The following is a 24,382-nucleotide window of genomic DNA, read 5'->3' as shown; positions in this document are numbered from 1 at the left end:
AAACGTCTCATCCGGTCAAACATCATGTTGAACTGTCTGCTCTGCTTGACCATCCCACTGGCCATTCAGCCTATACTGGTTTAGCCAGAAGAGCTAAATCAATCATAAAACAAGAAGAGCTGCCAAAGCCTTTTTTCACACCCAACAATGTAGCACTCACTGCCATGTTCAGGCTATTCTGACATGGTTTCTGAAATGTCGTAGACGTCAACGTGAACGGCATGCAAATGCTGCAGGGCTCGTGGCTGTCATGAATATGACCAGGGAGATCATAAATGAAAAGACAGAAGCTGTTATAGATAAAAGATGTTAATAATTAATGACTAATGGTCCAGAGAATCTATTAAAACAACCATAAAAGTTTCATTGTAAATTAAAGTAATTACATCTTCTTACTTTTATAATGCCAAGTTCTGTTAAGTTTATGTCAATTTATGTTAATCCAGAATAGCGAAAGAAATTATCTCTGGCAGAATTTCAAAGTAGCACAAATCAACAAACTGAAAACAACCACAAAACACAAAAGTACCTCCAGGCAATTTGAGATCAGTGGGAAAGCTGGAGAAAGAGAGAGGCAAAGGTAGGAAACCAGGGGCTGAGGGTGCAGGAGGTTACTCAGTCTCAACAAATACACCTTGCTTCAGAGCTAGGGGAGAATCAGTCACAACAATGGAACATTACCCAGGAAGCATAAAATAGACTCATTTATAGATAAATAGATGAATGTCAATTTATACCACGCAGACAGCAATCAATGGATTGACTGACAGAGAGGGATGAAAAAAGGAAAATCTGAAAGAAAGTGATGAATTCAGATACCTCCATGGAGAATGTGAGTTTCGCTGTATGGCTTGATGGGTATTGAAATTCTGTCAATCTAAACTAAAAAATATATGGACGAGGCAGTTTCTTCCTGTTGATTACAATGATGGTGGTCTGCCTGTGTGACACTTCATAGTTATGACACAAAATGTATCTTAAGAAGACAGATGCTAAGAAATGGTGACCAAATAATTGTACTTTTCATTTCCTATCATTGTCTTCAAGTCGCTGAGTAAAATATTACATGAAAAACTGTGGGGGGTTTTTAAGAGTGTTACAAAACATTTATTATCCTTAAAGACACTTCTTAACATCTGGAGAAAATGACATTCTGTCTACTGAGTGACAAACAGACTCTTTGTTCTTGTTTCTAACAGAGATGGAAGGCAGACAACTCATTGTGTACAAAAAAGAACATTCAATAGTTTTCTTGTGTGTGTTTATATTGACAATTGTTCCAAACATTTCATACTTTATAGATGACTCGGTTATGACTCTGGAAATACTGTCAGAACAGCTGTAAGCATTGTTAATGACTTTGTTTTTTTGTGTGTTTTTTTTCTTTTTTCCAGGCAATCTGTTACTTAGTTCTGAGACAGAAATGTAATGAGCAGCACAAACTGGCCGCAGCACAAATCCTTACTGGAAATTTTATCCTGTTTTTTTTTCTTTAATTCATTCGCCATCTGTATATCACCTCTCATCATCTGTCTCTTTGCATCTATTCAATTCAATGCAGCTTGTCCACATCGGTTTACCTTACTGATTCAGACTGGTTTTGCGAGTCACGCGCTGAAGAAATGGTAGCAGAGAGGCACAGATGGTGCTGCTGTTTACCTCTCATAGGTATATATCAGCAGTGGCAATCATCAGATGGTCTGAGTAAATACAGAGTGATAACAAGGATTCACACATTCATACATTTCTGTGTTCCGATCTGTGAGAAACATTTTATTTTAACAATAATTCTAACTTTTGAAATGGAGAGTAGAAAAACACCAGGAAGTTATTTACCACAAAAACTCTTTCAGCAAACCTAACAAGGCCCACTCCCGTATGGCAAGATTAAACTGAAAAAAGTGAAAGTGCATAATTTATTGCATAAAATGTGGTCAGCCAGACTCACAGTGGAAATTCAGATGACATCATTCCAGATGTTTAAGTGAAAAAACCCCAACAACAAACAATTGCCCTGCTGACCTGACACTACAGGCAGCAACAAAAGGCTGCTGACATTAAAAGTATCTCAAGAATTTGCATCTCCAACAAATAAAACTGCACATATTCCAATTGCAAACATGATTCTGTGAAGTACAAACTCTGAAAACTTTTAACATGCAGGCACTTGGGATAAGCCGTATGCATCCACAAACAAACAATACCTAAAACACAAGATTATCCAACAGATTGAGAGCTGGCAAACATCTCAAAGCTTTTACTCAATGAATCTGAATATGATGATGACGTCCGGCACCAAAGCAGTTCGTCTCTGCAAGGAGAAGATGAACATTCAACTGTATCCCAAAAAACATAAAGCGTAAATGTTTTATCCATCTTGTGCAAATTAATGAGCTGCTCTTCGTTTCTTCGTTTGCAATCTTTCATTTTGTACTGACTAAGGTAGAGGTTGCGAGGAAAGCGGTAAATTTAGCACTGGATCATTTTAATGGATCATGCCTTTGGCTTCAGCTCTTAATGAATCAGATTTGTAAAACTTTTCAGGAAGTGTCTCTCACTTCATGCACACATTTCATTAACCTGTAGTTCATTCATTACGTGGTGGATGTGGAGTAAAGTAACAGTCCCAGATATAATTGTCTGACTGGGCTTGTAGGGTTGTGGCTAATTACTGGTTGAGAACACAACACAAGCACTTACAATTCACTCTAATAGAATGAACCCCAATGGCTTGTGACAAGAGCTGTCTTGTCTGAAATTTCAGAAGTACATCGGACAACTGATTCCTAATACATAACAGAATCACATCTTCTCAATAACACGAAAGATTAATTCATTTTTCATTCATTTTCTGCCACTTCATCCGCCGTAGCGGGGAGCTGGAGCCTACCTCAGCTGGCATAGGGCGTGAGGTGGGGGACACATAACACAAAAGATGACATGTTGATACTAAGATAGATCAACAAGTTTACTATGACTCAATCTAAAGTACAGAATCTGACTGCTTACAAGAAGTCAAAACATTAATCACCACATTCAAGAAATTTACAGCAGTTTGTTGTGGAGATAAGGTTACTACAACATAACAGCCTTTAAAACAATTTTAAACTTTATAACTCTTACTTAGATGTTTGCACAAGTCTGAAGTACCCTGAAAGAGGGTTTCCCCCTTGCCAGAACGCTCATTTTTAATCATTTTTTCAACTCGAAGTCTCATTAAGATCAAAAATCTCTTTTACAATTGAGAATCGTTCCTCTAAATGTGCATCTCATCAACAAACACAAAGGTCAAAGTCATTTTTACTTGTACAATTTATAATCATAAGTAGCTGTCAACAGATTTTCACAATATGGTTTTGTGTTATGTGTGCTGTTAGCAGACATTTCACATCCCAAAGGATTTAAGGAAAATGCGCAATCAAATAAGAGGAGTATCAATCCATTCATCCATTCATCTACAGCCGCTTCTTCCACTTTGTGGGTAGTCTTGCAATTGTCTTACAAAAATATGAGGAAAAAGCAACATTACATGCCTTCAATAACTTTAGTTGATGTTAAGTGTACAAAGTTGCAATTGGAATCACATTCAATGTAGAGCTGTGTGATTAAGTGGAAACGCGTATTCAGAACCTTCAGCTCTTAACCTCTCGTGCTGATTAACTTGATTATTACCTTCCAAATGCATGAGCCACTGTTCTGTCTTCAAGAATATACCATATAATGTTCAGTCATGTGCCTCAAGTCTGTCTAACTAATGATAGCTCACATTTATTCCAAAAACGGGAGCATGGATAACACAAGCGCAAACCCTTAACCACAAAATATATCCCATCCTGAGGAGCTCAGGCCTAAAGAGAAGGTTGCAGTGAACATGTAACTAAACAAAGAAAAAATAGCCCTGCATTTAAAGTTCAACATATCCACACTCCAAACCTACAAACAGCCTGAGAGGTTGGGTTTAAGCCATTAATGATCAGCAGCCTCAAAATTTACCTAAGATTCTGGTATTAAATAATTGACGGTCAAGAATTGTGTAAATAAAACAGTTTGTCTAAATTTAAGAGCCTTTAAAATAGTTTTAGTTCTTTTTAGACATTCAAACTAAAATAAATAACCTGTTAGGAAGTGCGCTTATCCCACAACTCAGCAGAAGATGACAGATGTCTGTCACCTGGACCCCCTTATCTTCTGGCCAGCACAATAACTAGTTGCAGCTCTGCACATTTGGAGCCCATGAAAAGGACAAACCATCCACAGCAGCATATTTCTTCACAATCAAAGCAATACAAAGGAAGAAAAGAGCGGAGACGCTCGAGAGTTATCCTCATGAATATCTGGCAGGGGTTTTTTTTTTCTTCATCCTCCTGTCGACAGCTTGTCAAATTTGTATAAAAACCATCTTTCAATCATCTTTCCTTCAATTGGCAAGAGTAACTTTCTCCACTCATTGACCTTGAGAAACAAACTACGAGTCTTATGTCTTCACACATTTGAAGAGTGAGACATTCAACTTTTGTTAAATCTCAATTTTTATTCCATCTTAAAGAAGAACTAAATTAAAGGTCATTAAGAAAACAAAACAAAACAGATGTTTAAATTATTCATATCTCCTCATACTGCTCACAATTTCCAAAGGTTACGGTGTTGAGAAGACAAGCTAAACACCAAGGCTGATCAGTTTATTTTTTTTCTGACATTTTTATCTCTCTGTTCGCATGCTGTTCAGTGTCCATTTTACCATGGTGAGGGTTTCTCCTTGGCAGGAACGATCACTTTCAACAACAGTCTCTGCGAATCAGAGTGACGTCTCACATCATTCCAGTGACAGCTAATGACTACCAATGTATCTGGGCAAGCTGCCAGTGTGCTGGGCTAAGAACAGCCAGGGGGGGCTGCAGGATGGTGGAGGACATGTTGGAGGTGGGGGCGGTGCACTCCAAGGAGATCGAGATTTAGCTCACATGTGACAGTATTAAAACCTCATATCACATCCCCTCAGTCAACAAAGTCCCTTGCATATCATACGCCAGGAGCCCGAATCAGTCTGCTGTTATGACCGGAGCTGTTTTCTTCCTGTTTTTGTATGCTTGTTTTCTCAGGTACCGACTGCAGAAGCAATCTGGATAACAGGAGGCACCTGGCCAGCTCTACCTATTTAACAAGACTTGAGCAACCCCCTGATGCGCAGCTCCTGGCGTGTCAGCAGCTAAGAGGCTACTTGCACGCCTGCTCAGTCTCCACCTTTCTAGACCGTGCTGCCCCACCTTGGTTTTGAGAGTTTTGAGATTTTTGGGTTTTCGTTAAACATGTTCATTTGTCTAACTTACTTGCATTGCTATTTCTCAGGCTTACGAGCCAGGTTGTAAGGATTCAACTCCGATTCTGTATCTGGAGGCTGGCTGAGATGGAGTGAGACAGACCGGCAGGAGAAACTAGATGGGTCATCTGATTTATGATACAATCAAGATCTCTTTTCCTCTCCTTGCTTCCACTAATTTGCACTTGTAAGGTCGGAGAGGTCAAAAACACTTTATTGTATATATATATATATATGTTTTTGGCATACAAAATTCACGTAAAACACACTTTTCCCATAAATAAACACTAATTGGTAGCTAATTTTCTTAGTTTTTGCCTGGTTAATTCATTGCCTCTGGGCTAGTATGAATTATTCATCCAAGTGGCAAAACAGCTTTGTGCAGAAACCTACAAGGCATCACATTCATTATGCTATCATGCCAAGTAATTCCAGGCACTGACGGCTGGTATTACAATAATATGCATATTACGTTTCCCTTTTTTTCCTGGGGCATTGGCAGGCAATAATAGTGCTTCCGTTGGCAAGAACTGAAAGGAATGCAACACCCCTCATGGCTGACAAAACCCCCTTGTTTTGACAGAGGACGATCGAGGATGGCAACGAGCGTTTCGGATCTGTGCTTGTGGAGTGAGCATTAAGCTGTGCGGCCGAGCTGCCGGGTGGCACGATGAGTTGGGAGGCAATGTTATCATGACAATCTTCCGCCCCATGGTACAGCAGATCTGTACTACCCTGTGACTCCAAGAGTAGCACCTGGCCTGAGCTCATCAGGCTCACTGTTCCCCCCCTGGGACCAAGGCTGCATCTCTCTCTTTGCAATATCCAAAGCCTGTCTGACTGCAGAAGGATGATTCAAAGACAATTTTACTGTGAAGTTTTTTTGTGGTTTGGAATAAGTTTTCCATCCCCACTATAACATCTAAATACTCGTGTGTGGTTTTTTTTCTGTACACAAATATGGGGTGACAGTGGTAGAGTGAAGGCGAAGATGGTGAAACAAAAATGTCACTTCCGAACAGCGTGAGGCTGTTAAATGGAAGCAGGAGCCTGGCTGAGGTTTCCCGTCGTCCCAAGTGATCCCTGTCTCCGCAGATCCATCTTTGCAATGGAGATATCTTACCTCCGGAGTCAAAATGCCATGTCCTCAGGCTATGGCAACATTAGCCTAAGGAGAACATGCAGGGAATGTAACAAGGCTGCAGTGGGTTTATACATATTACAACGCATGAAGAACTGTACGTTTAAAACGTGCTACTTGAAAGACCGAACTAAGACAGTATTAACCTCAGTCTCACCTTATCCAAACCATGTATTTAACAACACATGTCATCATGCTGTTGGCTTCACCTGCTACTATTCACTTAAAACAATGACTAGGTTCTGCAACAGATTCTTAAAATCACAAAGCGATTTTTAGTCTTTCTTAACAAAAGACGCACTGCTGACGGAATAGCTGTCAGACAAACGGATGATTGCATTGACAAACTGTATTACTGAACAACCCCCCTCATTAAAAGCAGTACAGAGTGTGTGTAAGAAATATAGGATTTTTGCTGTCTGCTTGCCATGCTTGGCATCATTTATGAGATCTGCAGTCAATTTATCATTGTTTTGTTGGCACCAAATTCCCTCGTTCAGCTCAGACCTCACTACAATAAAAAGTGATCTGTTTAATACAGCATACATTTTTGAAGGAATTATCTGGATTTCAAGTGTTTTCCTCATTATACTGGGTTTCAGAGTGTGAGCCGCCACATAACATCATGTGTGCCCACTGGGGTGAAATTCAGCCTATCTCCTGACCAAGCATTGGGGCATATTTTTTATCCATCCATCCATTTTCTGTACCCACTTCTTCCGCCATTGCGGGTCACAGGGTGGAGCCTATCCCAGCTGGCTGGGGGCATGAGGCTGGCTGGCAAGGGACACTCCGGGTGCAAAGGCAGTGCACCGTGGAGCCACATAGAGACAAACAACCACACATGACACATACAGGCAATTTAAAGCCGGCCAATCCGCATGAAGTGCATGTTTTTGGAGGTGGGAGGAAGCCGGAGACACATTTTATATGATATTTGGGGGTTTTTTTAAATTAGGTGATGCAGTATCCCCACAAATATGCAATCAGATTCATTCATTCATTTTCTGCCGCTTTATCCACCGTAGCGAGTCACGGGGAGCTGCAGCCTATCTCAGCTGGCATAGGGTGTGAGGCGGGTGACACTCCGGGCACGACGCCAGTGCACCACGGAGCCACGGAGCCACACACAAAGACAGACAACCACACACATACACACTTAGTCCTATTGGCAATTTGGGGCCAATCAACCTGAAGTGCATGCTTTTGGAGGTGGGAGGAAGCCGGAGAACCCGGAGAGAACCCACGCAGACACGGGGAGAGCATGCGAACTCCACACAGAGCGGGACTCGAACCCGGGTTCGCCGTGTTGTGAGGCGACAGCGCTACCCACTGCGCCACCGTGCCGCCTGCAGTCAGATTATCAATCCAAAACTAAAGACTATTAAGAAAAGACTAGGAAAGAGTTATTGGTAACTCTTGATTCAGGGGCACAAATAGTGACATGTGGTAGCAGCGCTGTTATCTAAACTCCTTCTCACCTCACCCAAGCTCCCAACAAGCAAGGCCAGACCCAATCCTGAGCTTCTCTGTGTTTGTTGCATTTTCTCCTTTTGCTTTCCCTTAGAGTCCAAAAAAATGCATGATAGGTAAACTGGTGACTCTAGATTGCGGTGTTGGCACTGACAAAACGAGTCTTTCTTGGATGTACCCTGCTTCTTGCTCAGTGTCATTTGGGATATTTCAGAGCCCTCCATGACCCCACAAGCAGTTATAGGAATTCAACGAATAGGACACAAATCAGGAAGGTTGTTTTTAAATTATTTTTTTTTCTGGTAAATTTCATCTGCAAAACAGCTGCAGTTGACTGTCTCTTGTGAGAGGAACACTGCAGATATATTAAACATATTAAGCAAAGCTCTACATATTCTCAAGTCAATTGAAAAGATGTTTAAAAACCTATTAACGAGTAAAGGATAATATCCTCCCTGGACTTTGGGATTGACAGAATTAGAGCAAGGCGAAACATTAATTAAGTGCAATATTTGAACATTTCACCACTGCAGCCAACGGACCCATCCAACCCAAAGGTCCTCGATGCAAGCCTATCACACACTTCTAAAATGTCAACATATATCTTCATGATGATTACATCTGGCATACATTTTAAGGAAAATCACTGGTGTTGCACAAAAATATTCAGACAGCTCAGTGGTTACTCTCTGATGACCATGACAAGCCATGACAGAAAGTCACATACGGGCAGACTACAACAGTAATGAACATTTTTGATTGAATCTAGATAACAGTGATATCATAAATCCAGAGGCAGAAACCAAAGGTGAATTTTCAGAGTAAATGTCAGCTCCTCCCTCAGGAGGATAAGCCTCTGTGCCTTGCCACTGTCACTGCTCCAGTGTGTGAGCTAGTGTATTAGTCAGAGATAAGGCGTGCACATCTGAGGGCGTTCTATTTAATTTCTGAAAATAGGACCCTTTTACAAGATGAACCTTCACCTCGCTGAGCTACCCATAACGATTGGATAAAAATTGTCTTCTCCCACAATTCTAGATAATAATCCAACAACCACACAAAACAATGTGACCCCTTCTTGTCTCCTTCTGGCAGCGAAATTACTTGTAATGACAGGCTGTAGTCCTGCCACATTAAAAATATTTCTCTCACAGCTTTGGCAGTTGACACATTCTCAGAAAAATATGGTAACCCATTTTACAGGAACGCAGTTAAAATGTTTGTTTTTTCTCCCATTTTTTCCCCCCAATCTTACATCACTCACGCTAAACCAGACTTGGAATTGTAGGGGTTACACTTTGGCACATGAAATTAGAAGCCAGAGTAATTATCTTGAAGAAAATGAATGTGCATGAAAGCATTAATAAAAATTAATAAGACTAATCCTAATCTATCTTTTTGTCAGCCAGGAGCTCCTGGAAAAGCTGGACAGTCTTTGGGGATTTCTTCAATTAAAAATGTGACACAAAAGCTCAGACCTGCTTATTATAAATCTTGCCTCACCTTCGTTTCATCTTCCAGCCAAAATCCCATATTTTTCTGTTGTCACTTGTGAGGCAGGCACTAATTACAACTCATACATAATCTTTCATGTAAATATTTTTGCCTTCTTTGATCTCCCCATGTAGTCGAGGACAGCCAGATCACAGACTGGGCTAGATCTGTCACTTGAGTCAGAGGCAGTGAAGTGAAGTGGAAGGAAATTTGATTTGTTGTTGTGTTTGTCAGCCTGTGAGCATAGAACATGTTTGATCAGGTAATTTTATGTTGGGCACTAAAATATCATGGTCAAACCACCTGTATCTTTCATCCTGATCTTTCAGGACCAAATAACTTTGCGTCAGATGTGAACCAGTGAGTATAGAGGATAGACAGGGATCTGAACACCTTTTAGTCTCTAATCTTTCTTGAGCTGCAATGCAATTGCACAGTTCTTTATGCCAATGATATGCTGGCTGTATGTCTGAGTATTTCATAATTGGCTTCCAGATGCTGGTATAATTCTAAATTTCAATGACAGATAATGATTTGTTCTGGAAATATGTTGTAAATGGGGCAAGAAGCAGCCATTAGTATCAGCAAGAGGCTGGCTGAGCAACACTACTGATAGTCTACCTCATTAGTTATTGCTCAAACATAACTTTGGAGCAGGTCCTCGTGGTCATTTTTTAGCTTAAATACAGCTGGGGATATGATAAATGGAAGGTGACTTTATATTAGTCCCCCTTACAGAGAGGAGTCAGCCCTGAGACAATGGAAGGAGGCCTGAAGCGCTGGTGGACAAAGCCAAACTAGTGTATGGGTCAGCCAACCATCTCAGGGCATGGCAGGAAGAAGTACAACCTCTGCTACTGCCATCCCAGTCCAAGCTTAAAGGGTTTTTTGGCCCAAATTCAAGAGAGAAAAAAAGAAAATATAAATCATTTTAAATTATCTAATATTTATGTAGCGCTCATACAGCTTTTAATATTTTAATTTCAACAGAATCTGATTTCTTCCATTCCCCTCCTGTGTATTACGGTGGGAAGTGAAAACTCAGAGGCACACACAGAATAATCCTCTATAGTAAAACAAACACCCCGGAGGATATTTGTTTATAAGTGTGTGAAAGTGACCAGTCGGGCCACATGTGTCAATTATTGGTAATGACTACTGGTTAAAATATGATTTAAAAGAAGCAGAAGTACAGAGAAGACGTAAATTCAATCCATAAACCAAAGCGAACACTGCAGCAATAGAACCCTTAAGAGTATTAAATTAAGTCAGGATGCTTGGTACTCAGTTTACATCTCATTTTCAAGAGGAAGAAGAATACATAACTATAAAAGTTACAAGAACATATCACTTTGTTCTATTAATAATGATACGAGATTGAACCAAGACAAGAAACCAAACGTTCATTCCAGCCATTTCCAACTCTTAAAGGGAGCAGAGGAGAAAAGACCTGACAAGCTATAATGAAAAGGACAAGATTGAAAAGACCGAGCAGCAGGGAGTTTTGCATTTACAGGATTTTGATCGCAAGAGTGTAGGTGTTCGCTCCCTCTGTGTGTTCAGCAAATGAGCATGGCAGGTTTAATTCACATGTGTTAAGGCAGGACCTGCAGGCCTCTGCCTTTTACCTGCCAATCTGGTGACTGTCTCTTCAGTCCCTCACACCATGATGTCACCAATTAGTCGGTGCCCAGGATTCATTAAGGCATGGTGGCTCCTGCTGTCCACTTCCTCTAACATCACACTAGTAATGGCCACAGTCTGTGTTTATGCGCACAAACGCCTACACACGCATGATTGAACACATTTGATCTGTCAACCGTTGAGCGTCTTTTGTTCAGATAATTATAGAAATGAAGGCTGACTGACGAAATGTGGAGTGATAAGAGAGGGGGGAAAAAAACAACTGTAAGAAATTTCTACAAAACTAAACTGAAAACCAAAGTCATAGCAATATTGTTATGCATCAAATAATGGAACAAATATATGACACATAACTACAAAACCCAAGACAAAAAAAAGTTATTTGAAGTGCCAGTTTGGAGTAAATCATCAGAAATTTTGAACAATAGTACAAAAAAAATGTTTTACAACAGTACAAACCAGTTTTGATGCTGTTACCAAATTAATGTACTCATGTTTGGCAAAATATCTTACTTGGCTCTTGACAACTTCACACAAAGTGAGTTAATTCAATGTTTAGGTGCTTTTTCAGCCAGCTAAGGGTCCTTTTTTTAGCCCTTAGCTTTTACATTGATATGAATAAAAAGTTCCTAAAGAGGGAAACATCTGGGGAAACTCTGCTGATGACTGCCAAGTAGTCATTTGGTGACTTCTAAATCCTCTGTGAGTAAATGTTTGTTTAGATCAACAAGTATATGACCAAAGTATAAGTACAAGGGAGGATTCATTTCACCAGAGCGTATGGCAGCTTGATACCATAACACTTTCAAACTTTGGGCTATACACACATTTCTTTCCGTAGCCTAAAAAGTACTGAGGTTTGATGCTCTTATCCAAAACTGGCCGAGTCACACAGCAGCTTGGAGTACACTGAATTAGGTTGACTCTGTGCTTTCTGTCATACCAAACACGGCAGGGCTATTTTGACAGTTCAGAGAAACCACAGCTGGAGTGATACTGAGTTGAGGTTTTCCCCAGGGAAAAGCGGGTTGAAGAGGGCAGAATTTCAGACACACGGGTGGTGCTGAATATTAGTCTCGTGGCAAGAGGTCTGGGCTCATGGCAGTGAATTATTTATTTGCTGAACATAGTCTTTGTGCCTCTGTCTCACCGGACAACAGCAGACCATATATGCAATGTTTCGTTTGGGACTTATCCAGAGTGGCTTCGAATATGAGACATTCTGACCTCTAGAAAAAACCCACCGATAAACATTATATTTTACTCAAGATTATATATTCATTTCAGTTCTACCCGGAAAGAAACAGTGCAGCAGCATACAGGCAAATAATGCCAGTTTGAGATTCAGTGAAGACTCACGAGGCTAATGCCCTTTACTATTTTGTGAATTCTAGCCTAGCCAATCATTGGCCAGTTTGGAGAATAACTCAAATAGTATTGAATGGATTTGATGATACCGTAAGGATGACTGACCTGGGCCCAAAATAGATCCAATAAAATTTTACATAGATAAAGAGGTGAATAAAAGACGTTTTACAATTAAAAAAAAAAAAAAAAAATATATATATATATATATATATATATATATATATATATATATATATATATATATATATAATTTTTTCTTAGATTAATATGATCTTGATAAAAATAATGACAACTATTTAGAGTGCAACAGAATTCTGTCTACTAAATAAAAAATACTTCATAAATTGTCTTCATTACCTTGTACAGAACAAGGTTGTCGAATATACACATTTCAAACCCTCACATTTATCTGGTCTAGAACAACCTAGTCTGAACAACCATAAAATATGTCATGTGGTCATAATTACATGGAAAAGAACAGCTTAACACCCCACTTCCAAAGAAAACAATAATGCTTCCCTATATTTGCACTGCAGTTATCAGTAATTTTGAATATTTATTTTCCCTTTTGATACTTTTATTAACATGCGAGTGTTTTATGACAAGGCTGCCACATTGTGGGTTTGACATCAAGCTAGCATTCATTCATTCCTAAAAACTTCAAACAGAAACATATTATGTGGAAGGTAATGACCAATTAAAATTGGGAGTACAAGAAAGAAAATCTACTTTTACTAACCCAGTTAAGGTCCTCTTCTTTGCTATATTTTTTTAAATTTGCTTTTTGTCTATTTTACTTTGCTCGCTAACTGACAATAATGACAGCAAATTTCAGCCTTTTTACACAGTTTGAAGGAAGGTAAGAGTACATCATTCACTGCAATGGGAAACAAATTAAATAACATTAAAAAAAATACTGATTTTGTTTAATTCAAGTCATGTTGACTTATCAAAAAATACATTTTTGTTGTAGTGTTCATATAAAGATGGTTTCAATGTAACAATTTATAATGGTGATATAACAAGATAATTCTGTTTTCATGTGTTCAATCATAGTGTTGGACTCCATGATAGTTTAAGCTATTTTAAGGCAGTCAAACTGATGGTAGCATTGCTGAAAATACTACTGATACTGGGGGCTTTCAACATTAATTACTCCTTTTGCCCTCATACTGCCCAACTGAATTCATCCTCCTGGTCGTGGTGCACTATCATTATAGTCAACTTGTCAGATTTACACTGGTTTGTTTATTCAGATGTGCATTATTCTAAAAACATATGTTTTCAACTTGGTTTCCGTTTGCAATGCCAAGCTACACCCACGCTTCTAATGACTCCTGTGGCCTGTAATTTATTTAGTGTGGCAAACTCTGATTACAGGGTGGGAGTCAAGCTTCAAGCCAAGCATCATCTTTTCTAGTTATTGTTTTTTTTGTTTGCTTTGTCTCTAATGCTGGCCCTGCAGCTGCGTTTCTTAACAGCCGTGTCAATGAAACAGTGTTTAACACCAAAAGTGATTTCGTGCAGCAATTCACTGCAGTTCGTCCGGTGGAAACTGATTTTCAATGCTTCGTTCTCAGGCATGTAGACAAATTAAAAGAAGGATGTGTTAAAAACTGAGAGGACATCACTGAGCTGACTGATCATCCTTGATAGCTGAGTGTCCATTATTGATCCCTAGCAGAATATATGTCAGATTTCAATGACAATAGAATTTATTTTTGAGTAGGAGGTTCATAATATTGTTTAAAATTAATGTCACAGCATGACCAGATAACTCCATTCCTGCGTAATACATCCGGATTCTGGGCATAGCAACGTTATCATCCACATTTTTCCATATGCTCACCAACAGCATATCTTTTTTCCAACATCATTCGCACCATCTTTCTCTTCCTGTCTCCCTGTGCTTCAATCTGAACACATGGACACTCCCCTCAGGCTTTGACGGATCCAGTGTGACTGCCCTGCATAGTGTGCAGTGTACAGTAATGCCATTAAAGCTTCCTCTAGGGAATCGGTCACGCAGAGGTTTGAGCTTGGGGCCAATACAAAAGAGACCCATTTGAAAACAAGCCAAGCCCAGCCTGAGGAGGTCAGAGGGCTGTTTACAGAACAGCAGTCTCTTATCAGCTGCATGCTTCCCCGAGGAGTCTCAACCACAAACAGATAACAGCCACCAAATAGGTGCCAGAGTGTGACCGATAGGAGTAAAATCAGGTACATGCTGCTTTGGGAGGAAGTTAGGGATAAGGGTGGATAATAGTGCACTTCACTGCCAGTGATGAGATCGTATGCTAGAGGGGTACACGTGTTAAAAACATGCAATCAGTAAAATATACAAATTGTTACATATTGTTCCCTCAAACTCTAAAAAAAATATGTATGATAATTAATGATGATTCTTTCACGTTCGAATAAGCATTATTCTGCAGGTCTAATTTATCCTCAGGGATCAGTTCATTATTGAACAGTTAAATAGTCAATAGGTTCAGCCAAGGTAGCTTTTAGCACAAGGGTAAAGAGCTGATGCAAATAACTGGCACTCAAACAAGGTCTAATGCATTAATGACTGCATGACGTGTGCTAATGTGACGGCAACAGATTCAGACTGACAGTAATGGAGAATTTTGCCCCTGGTTACAGTCATAAGGCCCGGATGGAGAGAGGAAGAGGAGTAGGAGGAGGAGGAGGAGGAGGAGGAGGAGGGATGTACACCTGCCTGCTGCCTGAGCCTTGACAAAAGCTTAATAAATAACAGGAGACAAGGTGAAACGGCAGTAGCAACCCCCCCCCAACCAACCCCAGACGCTACAACCGGTTGCATGAGGAGCATCAGGTCTACGCGGACAGCTTTCTGGCATGAAAACGGTCTCATCCAAGTTCGCAAGAGCATTCGTCCCATGAAGGAGGCAGCCTGAGTTATTCACGAAATTACAGCAGAAACTTTGCACCAGGAGTTTTTATTTGACAGACTTGAAAATTAAGCTTCAGGCTGCATGTCAAGCGTGTATGCTCAACTGAACCAAACATCAAAGTACGCTCTATCAGAATCGATTTCAGTGCACATAATATCCCCTGGGTTGTGGTGGAGAAAAGTTGAATGGACTGTAGGTTTAGACCAATGTGTTGGGGTTGAGGTCAATTCGGTCTCTAAAACCCTTAGTGAACTTGTCGGTCATTTGTCACTAATACGCATTTTTGATTTATCAAGATAGCAGGAGTGATTTTTCTTTACAAAAAGAAAAAGAAGTTTGAATAAAAGTGAGCAGACACGCGCCCTTCCATGCCGCTAGGACTACAAATCAAATGAAATTTCTTATTTTGACAGCTTTTCTTACTTTTCCCTTATTTCTCTCCTCCTTCTTGTCACCATTAATAACAACTGAGACCCTTGGAGCACTAATTAGTGAATATATCCAGGGCGCATGGACTTGCAGAGACACCTAGAATGAATGCAGACTTCTGTAAACATGATCTGCTGCATAGTAAGTTGTTGTTTTGCTACCCGGAGTTTTTTTTTTTTTTTTGTTCGGTTTTTTTTTTTTGACATGGTGATGAGATCACAGAATCGCTGAAGCTTGCCTCAGACACACAAACACACCGTTACAAACGCTCCCTCTCTGTCTCTCACTCTCTCTTCATTAAGCAGCCCCTGTGCTGGCCTGTGTGCGATTCATTAGCTTTTATCCACTTCATTTGAAGAAGGAGCTGTGTATAATTAGAGCAGCTCTGTTTGTCCAGCATCCTTCAAACAGTCACATCTCAAGGCCAATTATCATTCCACTACAGAGCTGGTAGATAACATAGCCACATCATCCGCCTGGAGAATGAACTTCAAACCATTACTGCCTCTCAGGAATGTAAATAAAGTCACTTGCGAATCAACAGCAAATGATTGAATGTGGAGTGGTACTCCGGTGATGTGAAGATGACCATTATGTTGGTAGAAGTTTGAAGATTTTACTCACTTTCTTTTCTCTCTGTGGCTGTGATAGCCCAACTCTTAACCAATGTATACAACCTAACAGTGCAACCCGTGATCTTTAAAGTTACATGTTTGCTATTTTGTCTCTGTACTTTTATCTAACACCTATTTCCTTTAAACTTTAATTTAAGATTCAAATTGAGCCTTGATTGTCCTTTTAAAATGAAAAATGAAAGTGATTTTAGACATACGCTGAGAGTTTACAAATAGGTTTCTATGGTATATTACTGTGCTATTTAGGTCATTGAATCAATTATCAATGTTGATCAGCTCATGTTTGGTGGACTTAATAATAATATATAAAACGAGATTATTCCAAGGCATTCTAAGGAATAGCAAGGAGATTTATATTAACAAAGAGAAATTACATTTAGTGCGTTTTTGCAGGAATAAAAATGTTTTCTAAATCTATAGCTTTTAATATTCTGCAACAGGAAAGAATTTGAAAATTCCGCTGGGGAATATGTCCTCTTTTATGGGGTGTATCTGTGTTTGATGATGAATTAGAAGTCATGAATAGAGCTTATCGTCATGGTAATCAAAGATCTAGAAGAACATAGGCATCTCATCAAAGTACTGAATCTGACCAGCTAACTAATTATCCACCTGGATTACAGAATGACTTTGGTGGTGCACTTTTTCACGGTGGCTTGTTCAACAATTTAGGTTACATGACAAAACCTATTCTTTCTTCTTCTTTTTTCGTGGGTAATTGTTCTAACTTAGTGGTTCTTATGTGTGAGAAGCTGCTGGCTGGTTCAGGGAACCTCCTGCCTGTGACAGAATGCTGACATTACTGCTTTATGCTACATTTGATTGGCTGTAGGTAAATTGACTCTATCAAATGCAGACAGAGAACTACTACTAATACCACTGCACTAAATTAATGCAAAACAAGAGGGTGCCGTCATGAAACAAAAGAATAATTTAAAATGAAAGTTCCTCCCCTGGAGGACACAGGACAATAGATTTATAGAGTGGTTGTGAATGTCAGAGCGAGAGAAAAAAATACTTTAATTTCAGCTAGCCTTGGAAAGAATTAATTAAGTTGGGCGAAAAAGTCTGAAATGTCAGCTACTTTCAACCTCAGCATATTCATATGTGCCAAAATCACAGTAACACTAATCTAGATAATACTACAGTACTCCGAAAATAGACATTTTTTTCCTTCACATAATGAAACTACAAATCTTTATTAGAAACTTTGTACTGGATTAGTAGGAGTAGTGATGCATGAACTTTACTTAAGTGCATGTTCATTTATCTAATTACCTTCTGTGCCGTAAATTTGGAGTCCACATATTAATAATAAGGTTTTGAGTTGATGGCGATTTATACACGTCCATATTAAGGATTAGAATCAGGACGATAATCCCAGTTATTTTAAATCCCATATGCTTGAGAGAAGAGACATCAGAAAAAAAATCTCACTATCATTTCTGTGGCCTTATTAAAGCAGCCTATTTGATAATTCAAGTTGGTCTTTTAAATGATGCCACACATGTGAAAATCTTGTGGAATATGTTTCCTGATGTGTTTGGAAAGGAGTCGTTTTTGATTGAGGGTCTCACATGAGGACGGAGATGTGCATCTATTGTGGTGGTCATGACCCCAAACAAATATCTGGTTTAAAGTGTTGCCAATCGTGTCGTAAGACTGTCTAAATCTTTTCGTCCTCTGCAAAAATTGTTTGACAGACTTTCAAAATTGATGGCAAGTCCACCACGGGTTCTGATGCATTTACGCACATCTTCAATCTGGGACCATAGCAACGTTAATTCTGATAAGTGTTAAAAGTGTTTATTTCGTCTAGTGCTTTGACTCAACCTCCCATTGCTATCACCTCAAGTACTGATTTCCAAGAATGCCTTGTGGCAACTTCCACACAGAACAGATGCTGACTTTCCAGAAAGAAAAAAAGGTGAATAATGTGTGAGACTACAAACCTTTTCTCAGAATGCAACCTGTTTTCCGATTCTGATAAGTCTTATGAGGAAACAGGAATGAAAACTTCCTCCAGTATAAAGGTTTTCTCAAGAAAATGTTGCTCATGAGTCAAACGCCAGCTTCTGATTTTTCCTAGTGCTGATGCTTCAGTTAGCAGACAGTGCTTGCAGCAGAGGTGTTTAGAGTGTAATTCTCATTTGAACATTGCGCTGGTATGGTACTGGGTGTAAAATTGAGATGCCTAGATACTGATGGATTACTATATAAAACAGGGTGCTGCAGACTTGTACCTCAGACGCTGGTGGTTTAGACCTCTTTACTACTTAAAATTGAGCAGTAGGGAGGTCTCCAAGCAACTCAATCCAATTACTTTGAATGAATGTTCTTAAAGTTTAGTTTATAAAGTCATGCCACTCCTTCCTTGTCTACTAGTTGTGATCAGTGTTCAGACAGCCCTGGTGACACTTTCAGCACACGAACCCACAGTGTCACAAGCTTCTGCTAAAAAAAAAAAAAAAAAAAAAAAAATTGCCTTCATTATCATCATAATATAAGTGTCTGAAAAACAAAGTTACAGAAGAATGTAGACACCTCACTTTCTGCTTTGTACTATCATCAATCACCAGGGAGCTTTTTTCCTTCATTGGTTGAAGCCATCAAAAAATTAATAAATAAATCACATGCATATTTAATTTCATTCTCCACTGGTTGCACAAAGGAAACTAGCACCCTTCAGGACACTTTTTTGGAAAAGTCCCTATTAAATCGGAGTCAGCTGGAAGAAGATGAAAAAACATCCTTTTCATGCTCTAAATTATTAGCCAGACTTCAGATGAAGTGCTGTTTATCTTTGTGAGCAGCCAATGTGTTGTTTTACCCCTCAGTCACAGCGTGAATGGATTGGGATCGGTCAACCAGGACACTATCAGCTGCAGTCACACCGCAATGACAAACTACAGCTCTGCACTCCGAGCATGGGCATTATTCTCAACACACCGCTCAGCCCTATCAGAAAATGAGGCAGGTTTTATGGCTGCTGAAAAACAAGGTAAACATAACAAAGTGCACAGCTCCTTGGAATTTAATGTGCTTGGTCAAAAGACAGAGTATAGATATCAAAGGTCAAGCCTTTTAGAAAAGTGCTGTCCTCATAATGCAACAGAACTGAAGTGCTGGTCATACATAACAAGTGATTTGTAGTTTAGATTTTTTTTTTCCCTCTGTGAACCTCTGGAGCATCCATTCAGGATTGTGAATGCAACAAGGAGGAAATAACAACCAAAGACCAGTTCATCTCAGAGCAGATATCCAGGCGCATGAACAAGTTCATAAAGGGAGGAGATGGAATGGATACAGACGGACCCTAATCATGGAGTTGGTTCTGATCATTAAATGAAAAGACTTACAGAGGACCACTCTCTGGGATCGCGTAGTGCTCCAGAGTAGACAGGTACTCCGGTTTCTTCAATGATCAGATTATCACATGAGTTGTTATCATATACTCTCCTTAACGAAATGTCTGGGGACGCATCATGTTTAGCCTGCGCTACTCCCACCATGTGTGGCTAATGTGTCAGAGCCAGAGGGACGAGCACACATCCGATTGATTTCTTACTGGTTTACCGAATTTACAAATACACATTCATGCAATTAGACCCACGTTTATCAATGGTTTCAGCGCCCCTGGGAACCCTGATGTGCAGTCCCTTCCAATAAATCTCTCAGTCCTGAGGTTTCCAATGGACAGGACTGACAAACCTCACACAGAAATGGATCTGGAATACTTTATAAGTCAGACACTTCTCAGCCACTACAATAAAGCCCATGTGTTCGTCCTCCTTGTACACATTTGTCTATTCATCATATTGAGCTGATTCTCATATTGAGACTGTCTGTTTTGTCACAGACAGTCTCCAGAGTGCATCTGACTCCTGATCTGCGTGGACCTCCACTCTGAGCAGCTTGACTTCATCATTTGGGTATCATATTATATGTGTGCCATGCTGCCCCCAACAGGCCCTTAGAAAAGTTGCCTGTTGAGACCCACAGCATGCAGCTACTAACGAAGACACACGCCGTTCTACAACTTCACCACATACACCGCTTCCTCAGGGTCTAAACGGGATTTAAATCAGACCCACTCAGATACAGGGGCCAGTCCATCTTTATGAAGTTTTAAAATATGGATCACCCTCTGACTGGACATACATTCTATGTCCATTAAGTAGCCTGAAAATAGGTTAATGTGCTTTTTTCCACATAGATAATTCCACGGGGAAAAAAAAAAAAAATTGACCTCTTTACTTGGTAAATTAGATTGTGAACGTTAAATCCCTAAGGCAGTCCATGATGTCAATCCGGACTATTGTTTGAATAGAGATTAGAATAAGAATTTATCACTGTGTGATACTATTTTTTGAACTTTTCTCTTCACAACGTTTTGAATAGACTGACACTTCTGATGTATGGATATCTTTAATATAGGTATGACTGTTAAGTGTCTTCATGAAGAAACTTGCATCAGTCAATTAAAAACGTTTCTTATGGTGAAAACACTTTTCAGAAAAACAAAGTAGAAGCGCTTATTTCTAGTTGCGAAAAGAATACATGAAAAAAAAATTAGAGATTGGTTCCTTTTTTTTTAACAGTTGGATTGTCACGGAATCTTAGACTAAGAGCACTACAGTAATATTTCCTCTGCGTGTTGAGGACTTCTTTTAGAGGAAAACGTAAGAATCAACAAGGACATAAACTACAGTAAAGCAGCCTAAACAAAAAAAAAACAGTGGCGGTATAGTTGGTGAATAATCCGTGTGACAGTATGACGCGTAAAACTTGAATTGATGAAAATAACTCACCAAATATTAAGGCTGAGCATTTTTGGTGTTGGTGGTGGGGATTTAAAGTGTTTATTAAAATGTGTGTAAATGGACTTATGTGCATTAAACTGAAGCTCACAGTGAGTTCAAGGTGAAATAACGAGAACAGGTATCTTTTGGCTTCTCGCCAGCGCGCAAGCAACGACGCTCCGCCGCATGAATCCCTTGAGGTTAATCACATTAGACAACAACTTACCAAGATAAAGTTAGACGCAAACAATGAACCAGTTAAACCCCTTAAACTTGTGTAAATTGGCACATTGAGAGCGTTACAGTCCCTCCGGATGCACACGTCGCACCTGTTCGTTGGGCACAAAGTGACAGCAAACTACTGACAATGTGATTATTGTAAGAGCAAAATCGACATTTAGAAACGCCCTGTTGGTAAAACTTGGCTTACTTTCGCATTAACACGTATGTTTGAATTTTCCCTGTTAACATACGATATATCCTAAAAAAAAAAGAAAAAGAAAATTGCGACAGAAAACCACGGAGTTTAAGCGCCTTTCACTTCCAATTCGTCTCCCCGGACCGCGCGTATGTTCTATAGGTGCGTACGTCTGCAGGTAATCCTCCTTACCTTTAAAAACTTCCCCTCGGACGGACAGCATCAGGGTCATTACAACAAACAAGCAATTGATAACTTTATCCATGTCGATAACGGCGTCGTGGCGTTAACCCCCCAGCCGCGGGGTTAACTGGCAACTCTTGTCTCTTGATTGCAACTTGAATTCTACCTTTACTTTTAGGAGAGCTGAACCTAAAGTGTCTTCGCTTCCTTCCGACTCCTGGCGTGCGGTCGGAATTTGAGAGGAGACAGTAGCCAACACGGCTGCTCCACACTTGGAGGAGGAATGTGTGAGTGAGTCCTGATTCCTGAATTACGCGTGGATTGAGTAGTCCGGGTGCTCCAAGAGAGCAGCGGCTTTGCGCGCGCCGTCTGACCGGAAGAGGGCGCTTGTGAGCCCCGCCAGTGAGGAAGAAGACAGGCGGAGGTGCCCCCTCCTTTCCTCCTGCTCCAAACGTGACTATTGATGTTTATTCGGACCAGATGTGGAGACTGAAGTTAGAAGGTGGGGGGTAAAATTGTAAAATAAACCTACCCGAGCATCCTTAATTTAAAGAGTAAAGAATTTAGAGAGGGATGCTGTTAAAAGCAGGATGTCATTAACACCAGTCACCAATCATGTTAAACTCCATTATACCTAAACATGTTAATATAGGTTGGGTATAAAGTATTGCTAGACTTCTCCAACATATATTAAATTCATTATTATGCAGGAATTTAATATTACAGACAGAATGTACAGAATCGAATGTCATGACATTGGATATTTTAAAAAATGTTTTTAAAAAGACCCACAAAATCATCTACAAAGTTCTGGCCTTTTTTTATTTGTCTCCTCATGAATACATGTGATGACACGGTACTTAAAAGAAAGCACCATTGGCTGGTTGTCATTCAATAGCCATTATGAGTGTGGAAAAATTCAGACACGTTTGATAACAAAACCTCAATGAACTTTAAAACCCACGAATATCAATATGCTGATCAAGATCATGATAGAAATTATGAACATTTACTGAGTAGACCTTCAGCAATACTGTAATGAATTAATTTCACCACTTCATTTTCAAAAATATATCCTTCAGTGGAAGATTATTTTTTATTCACAGTGCTTATAATGTTCTCACTTCAGTATTTTTATTTATTAACTTAGACTACCAGATGACTGAAATCTGTGACAGCTGGATTCTTAATCAACTTATTTCAACTTGTGTGTCTTTTCTGATCAAATTAACACATCGAACCTATTAAAGAGAAGCCTGTTGGCACTCATCAGTTGACCAAGTGTAACAGAGCATATGATCGCCTACACTCCCCCCACCCACCCACCCACCCAATGAATCAATACCAATGGCTTACGTTAATTTACTGTATGCAAATACTTACTCAAAATTAGTTTTAGCCGAGATGGCAAGAGCAAGCAGCAGCACACATCAACATCAAGGAGAGCGATAGAGTAGTAACTAATGACAAAGTCAACCAATGTCATTCCTCTGTTGTTTTGCATGCATAAACACACATGGTGATTTCACTTGTACCAGCAGTTTTCATTGCTAATTAAAATGCAGCCAGATTGACATGGGTCTACATGTAGTCTCAGAATGACCTCCTGTTGTCAAGGATATATGACTCCAGTTATTGTTTCTCCACGTAAGCACACCAGACAATGGCTGAGGCTTTCTGAGGGGATCCTGTCTTTACCACAACAGTTGCATTGCCAGGAATCCATGAATACCAGTCTGAGCAAGAGCTGTCATGGGAATTGATGAGTATGTAAACTCCCTTGAATGAATGGATGGAATCATTGTTTCGCATCCACAAATCCAGAGAGAGAGACATGGAGAGCAAGGGAGAGAGAGAGGGAGAGAGAGAGAGAGGGAGAGGGAGAGAGAGAGAGAGAGAGAGAGACAGAGAGAGAGAGAGAGAGAGAGACAGAAAGTGTGTATGATTGAGGGATGTATTTCCACGGGCATTAAAGCAGTCAGAAGTCATGTTCAACAAAATTCAACCTTTTTTTCTTTTTACTTGACTTTAAAGTGAGTTGAACGGTGGATGCTGACATTATTAGAAGAGACTTCTCAGTTGCAACCATAAATGCAACATTACTATGAAACTCTGTACACGATGGCATGAAGATACATCTCTTGTTGCCGAAGAACAAACTGATGAAAAAACGTGTATACCATTATATATTAACATGATGTTAATTTGCATTGTGTAACTGTTTTCAGAACATGAATTGTCCACCATGGAATTTATGCTTTCATGAGATTACTTAAAATTACAAAATATCAAAAACTTTGGAGTGAATCTGGACAGATACAAAAAAAAAATTCACATCCTTTGACATTGAGAGAAATCCTGAGGTTGAGCTTTTTGATGAAGCACATCTTATGGAAATTTACTGTATATGAATTGACTTGAAAGTTTCTAATAGGCTTAACAGAGATCTGCACTCTATTGGATGGCTGGCTTATTTTTAATCAAATCATTTTTCCTCTTTAACTCATTTAGAATTGTAATCAGTCATCTACGCCATACAGAGGACACCTATATTTTTACA

The 24,382-nt window shown here is 39.6% G+C and overlaps 1 protein-coding gene across 1 annotated transcript in view; it reads right to left on the bottom strand.

Moving 5' to 3' along the window:
- The window catches only part of LOC137612718 (receptor-type tyrosine-protein phosphatase mu-like), a 154,177-nt gene extending 132,273 nt beyond the window's left edge, over positions 1-21,904 (bottom strand). The window contains exon 1 of the mRNA XM_068341389.1: positions 21,832-21,904. Within this exon, the coding sequence (XP_068197490.1) occupies positions 21,832-21,904 (73 nt within the window). The remainder of the gene's footprint in view (positions 1-21,831) is intronic.
- Between the last annotated feature and the right edge of the window lie 2,478 nt (positions 21,905-24,382).

This window comes from Antennarius striatus, chromosome 18 (assembly GCF_040054535.1).
Source record: "Antennarius striatus isolate MH-2024 chromosome 18, ASM4005453v1, whole genome shotgun sequence".
Taxonomy (NCBI): domain Eukaryota; kingdom Metazoa; phylum Chordata; class Actinopteri; order Lophiiformes; family Antennariidae; genus Antennarius; species Antennarius striatus.
Note: the sequence above shows the minus strand (reverse complement) of the source record. Positions and strands in the feature narration are given on the sequence as shown.